General features: G+C 39.9%; 1 protein-coding gene across 1 annotated transcript in view; it reads left to right on the top strand.

Annotated features, from left to right (window-relative positions):
* LOC104494994 (potassium voltage-gated channel subfamily C member 2-like) overlaps window positions 1-2,424 on the top strand; it is a 23,674-nt gene extending 21,250 nt beyond the window's left edge. Inside the window, exons 5-6 of the mRNA XM_010137903.1 lie at window positions 1,282-1,842; window positions 1,874-2,424. Coding sequence (XP_010136205.1) covers window positions 1,282-1,391 — 110 coding nt within the window. The 3' untranslated portion in view covers window positions 1,392-1,842; window positions 1,874-2,424. The remainder of the gene's footprint in view (window positions 1-1,281; window positions 1,843-1,873) is intronic.
* Window positions 2,425-5,499: the final 3,075 nt, after the last annotated feature.

The raw sequence follows: 5,499 nt of genomic DNA on the forward strand, positions 1-5,499 counted from the left end.
TGCATGTGGGATTGTTTTTCTATGTTTAACCTTTCCCTTTATTTTTAACGATCTACTTGTTTATAAATGGCTTTATTTTGTGATTAACTTACTTCAATACTGGATTGCTGTATCAGAGTTCTGAATGTCTCCGGTTGTTTACACACAGATAACTGCAAAGAGGTTGTCATTACTGGTTACACGCAAGCAGAAGCCAGATCTCTTTCTTAATGGCTTGGGGGAGGCACAAAACATGCAAGAAAGGTAAACGCCATCCAGACTTGCAATTTTAAGCTAGCAAGTGCTGCTTGGTACTGTAGTCATTTCTCTACTCCAGGGTTCTTCAGCGTTTTTAGAGGCTGAGTACCAAGTAAAATTGAGAAGATTATTGGGGGCTTTTTTGTACCACTGTAAGAGGGTTGTAGTTCTCAAGTCAGGTTTTTGACCAGCCTTATACCTCTGGCTCACGAGCTTCAAAAATTCCTTCAGTCAGTGTTTTTTGAGGTGCTTTGTCCTATATGTTGTTTGTCTGTCTGTTTCGCAACCTGTCTACTGTATTCTCCATCTGTCTTCATAAAGCACAGAGATACTGATAAGAAGCCCCCCTCTTTTAAGGTTAACTAAGGACATTTTTCCCCTTTTCTCTTTTTTTCATATGGACTATACTTGTGTGTATAGATACAAATATATATATTTTTCAAGTGCAAGTTAGTATCGTCTAGACTAACTCATGTGAGCACTCTGAAGATTTTTCAAAATGGATTTAGTAGCAGATTTACAGTGCTAACCGGTTGCCTATTGCATCAATCTTCCTCCTAACAACCAGCATTCCTTACAGTTTTGAAACTGTATCTCCTCTAGTGGCTTTTTCATTCATTCATTGTTTATGCAACAGGACAAATGCAATGGCAGATTTGATATTCTGGGCTGGTGAGGAAAAATTGCCCTAAACCATAGGGTTTTAGAACTACATGGGAAAGAACGTAACAACAAAAATCTTAAGAGATCCTTGAGATTGTTGAATAATCCCTGATTGTCATGATTTATTTTTTGTTAGGAAAATGAATATAACTTATGGTTGACCATGTAGCACCTTCTTCTGTATATAGCCTAGCCCAATAGCATGACCTGCATGTCAGAATTCTTGTACAATAATGTATTTATCAAAGTATACATTTCTGATATTTAGAGATGTACAGTGATTTAGTTTTGGTAAAATATTGTCAATAGAGAGATAATTGCTAACAGCTTTAAGCAAATGAATTAATATAATATCTGGTGCTGCTGTTATATTAACTACAGTGTTGTACAGAATTTATCATGGATTTTTGACTGCTGAAAAAGGGACAGTGGAATTTAGCCATACCAAGGACTGTACTGGAAAAAGACTGCTGCTGCTGAATGGGCCCTGATAAACAACTCACGCCTTGAGGAAGTCACTGAGACTTTACACGCAAAGTAGAGCTTGTTGAAGAAGATTAAAGACTGCTCATTACTGCTGCCAGAGGAAGGGGTGACTAGTCACTGTTGATGAATCAGCTGTAAATAAAATGTGTGTGCATGGAATATCAGTTTTTATTGTGTATCAAGGAAAGCTGAATTCAAGTCATCATTGCTAAAGCTCCATGCAAAGACCCACACCCCTGTGTGTATTCTTCCTGGTTCCTGCAGTAACTTGTGCTGTGGATCATGCAAAGACACACAATAATGATAGTGATGTAAACTACATCTGTCTTCTGTCATAATAACGGTATATTTTACAAAGGTCACAAATATGAACAGATAGGTTTGCATAATTCCTTGCTTTCTCAGTTTGCCATAACCTATATTTCAATGAATTCTAGTGTACATGCCAAGCCTAAAGTTTACTTTTCACTTTGATAACAAATAAAAGTTTACTCTTCACTTTGATAACAAATATCTGACAGCAGACAAACATCACAACTTAGTTCACAGCACACGGTCTTCTTTCATTGTTACCTCAAACTATAAGTATTATGAAAAATAAAATTCTGGCAGCAAAAGTGTTTTTTTTTTTTTAATTAATTCAGAGTGTTGCAAACCCAACATCAATAAGTATAAAAGATGTATTAAAATTATATCCTACAAATGTATATTTTACATAAAAGAGATATTCTTTGATCAGTTACTTTCTGTGATTTTTGCGGTAAATGAATCTAGTCTATTCTATGTTTATGAGGCATTGTAGCGCTACGGTGTCGTAATTATGTTCTTTCCATCCTATTCAGTGGGAAATTCTCCAGAATCTGTTTTGTCACCCTGGTGTCCCGATTGTAGGGACCTGTCCCAGTTGTGAAACTCTGTATCGTGGAACTTCTGTGAACATGTCAAGGTGCATGCACAATCCTGGTGGAAACCAGTGGAATTGTAATACCTGAATTGGAGAATAAAAGGCAAAAGACCTGGGGAGGAACTTGGAACATATCTTCTGAAGTGGCTCATGCGCTTTCTTTAGTTCTTTAGTTCTTTAGGTCCTCTGCTGCCACTGGCCATCCCAATTATCAACCAGTTTCCTGGAGTAATTAAAAAATGAGCATGAGCTGGCTTCTAAAACATTTTAAAATCTTGCTTCATGTTAATGACCCCACGCCTCATGTGGAAGTTGTCACTAGGTAGATGTTACCAGACTCGAGTTAGTTTAATTGCAGCCTGGTGATAAGTTAACATAAAAAAGTGGTGATGGTTGCTAAAAAGTGGTTGCTTAAAACTCCTAATCCAATATGGCATTTGGGGCAACAAGTGAAATCTCTGAACAGCAGAGTGCCTCAGAGGGCTGCAGGAGCTAGTATGGCTGTACGCAGGATCTGAGAGGCTGGTGCTGCAGTATTTTGGAGAAGCTGCTGGAATGTGAGAAGGATTCCAGAAAACAGGATCAAGAGGTGTTCCAAGTTTTGGAAAATGTTAGAGTGACATGCCACAAAAGCTCAGTGTGCTGTTACCTAAAGGTTTAAAGTTGTCTGTGCTGTGGCCTGTGAGCAGTACCTACATGAAGAGGTGTAATGGTAAGCCAGGGCAAAGCTCAGAGCCAGCTCCAGTCATGCAAGTCTGATGTCCGCCCCCAAAGACCCAGAGATGTCTGCCTTTCATCAGTGCTACAGGGGGATGGGGAGGAGACCCACATGGGATGCAGACAAGGTGGTGTGTTGTGTTGGGAAAGACTGTTGGGCCTCTGGGCCACTGATGTGGCCCAGTAGTCCAGATGGTGTCTGACATCTACTGTCTCTGGCTGGTAAGTACTTTAAGCCTGGATGGACCTCCACTGACACAGGACCTTGAGTCCAGAATATCCTGATTGAGCTACTTATTTTTTCCCTAAAGAACCAAGCCCATGTTTAAATGTTTTGTTTTAAAACACACCCGGAGGACAGGTTGATGGTGAGTCCGTTAACTGTTCATGTGTCTTGGGACTGCAACCCAAATCTGACTATTCTAAGAAGAGTTGGCTTAACCACTAGTCCTCAAAGACTACCTCCGTCCTGTTCTTCCTCTGCTTCTGAGCCCAAGAAAAGGTGAAACAGCATTTTCATGGGGTACACCAAGGTTTAACTTTCTCAGATTGAGGAAGGCTTTGAACCTAGACTTCACTCTTTTGGGTAATGTAGTTCTTACATCTCAGATACTTTGTAAAAGACGGATAGCACATTTACATTCACTTCCTCTTTTGGGCCATCCTTTAGAAATAAGTAGGCACAATGATCTTTGTAAAATGGGTCCCCACAGTGCGATGTGCTTATGCAGAACAGATCCATCAGCCCCCAGTGGCCTTCAGCCCTGCTGAAGCAAAACTGCCCCTGGAGGAAGGAGTTTTGAGTCAAGCAGGAAAATGCTGTGGGAGTGTGAGTGTCCTGGGAACCAAATACTCACCAAAGGGTGGTTTTAGGCATTTCTGGGATTGCTTTGAGTCCAAAACCTTCTTTAATCTTTGTATAAGTAAGACTTGAGGGTTAGAAGTCAAAACTAGATAGTTAAACTAGCAATAAGTTTAGAAGCAATGCATCCATCACGACAATTTACCAAAAGCTGCTGCTTGTTCAGCCTTTAATGTTGTAAAGTCAAAATGTCAAAACTAAGCATCTTTTGAAAGATAAACTAGTGCAATGGTAAGGTTGGTGCAGAGATCAAAAGCTCTGATGAATTGTGGAGATGAACAGATTATGGAGCCTTCAGGCTTGGAATACTGTTGTTGTTGCGGGGCCTCATTCAGCGCTGAGAAAACATTGCCGTTCCAGCAAATTGTATTATGAGTGTTGTAGGTGTGTACCGTAAACTGGTGCCAGAACTGCTGAGAAGCATGCAGCTAATGATAATTGAAATAATGCTGTGTGTCAGAGGTTTTTTTCATGTGTGAAACAATTATTGTTCCTAAAAGTTCTCTTACAAATGTTCTGGGTTTAATTAAAACTGTTAAAAGAGAAGGAAATTTAAGGAAGCCTCTGTTCCAATGGGTTACTGAAAACTAGAGGGGGAAGGGACCCAGCTCTCATGAGCAAACTGGCCAGCATATTTAATATGATGATAGGAATTTTAAAAGTCATGAATGAATTAATATGAAAGAGGAGGGCATTTTATCATCAGAATAAATCAGGCAGAAGTCAGATAAAGGAAATTGAAATGCAAAACTGCTACTAGAAAGAGAAAATTATTATATTAATATGCTGTATTACAAGCAGTGGCTTGCACAATTCCATAATAGAACCTTTGAATACTAACTCAGTGAGAAGAAATTACAAAAAAAGCAGAGGTGTCTATCAGGTTAAAGTTATTAGACATATTAATATATAATAGGTAATACCTGTTATTTATTTAATTTCTAAAGAGACAAGCTATTTAAAATTGGTGGTGTATAAAGTTGCTAGTTTGCTCATGGGTAGATACTGAGATGTTAGTGTTGGGTCTTGGGTACCTAGGTGGTGTGCCATTACAAGCATTTCCCTCCTACTTAACTGAATATCCCTGGAACATGTTGAAATTACAGAGGCATCTGATCCTGGCCACAGAAACAGGGATCTGTCACACAGCTTCTCTGTGGGAGCACTGAGGTGCACTCCAGCCCCGCGTGAGCCGTGTGGAGCTCCCAGCTCCATGGCACAGTCTGCAGAAGAACCCCAAGCCCTGGTCTTTGTGCAGCTTCTCGTCGCCTTCTGGAAAAAACATGCGTGCTTCCCCCACCCTCTGCAACCTCCTCTCCAAAACTCAGCCTTCTGTCACTTGCATTTTTTTCTCATGAGCATGTTGATGAACAGCTGACAGATTTTAGTTTCATACTTTCACAGCTTCACATTCACAGATGGCAATATTCTAGCATGTTTTAAAAAAAAGAAATTGGAGGTGGGCAATTTTTGAAAATTTGGCAACAAAATGTTAAGCATTTCAATTAACATCTCCTGTATTATTTGCAGGTGGAAGACTGGAGATCAGTTTAAAACCAGGGCCACAGCTAGGCTATACTGAAACTTTCAGGTTGTGTTCACTTTTGTCGCGGTTTGAGAAGGGGGGCAT

This window comes from Buceros rhinoceros, unplaced genomic scaffold (genome assembly GCF_000710305.1).
Source record: "Buceros rhinoceros silvestris isolate BGI_N320 unplaced genomic scaffold, ASM71030v1 scaffold3666, whole genome shotgun sequence".
Classification (NCBI taxonomy): Eukaryota; Metazoa; Chordata; class Aves; order Bucerotiformes; family Bucerotidae; genus Buceros; species Buceros rhinoceros.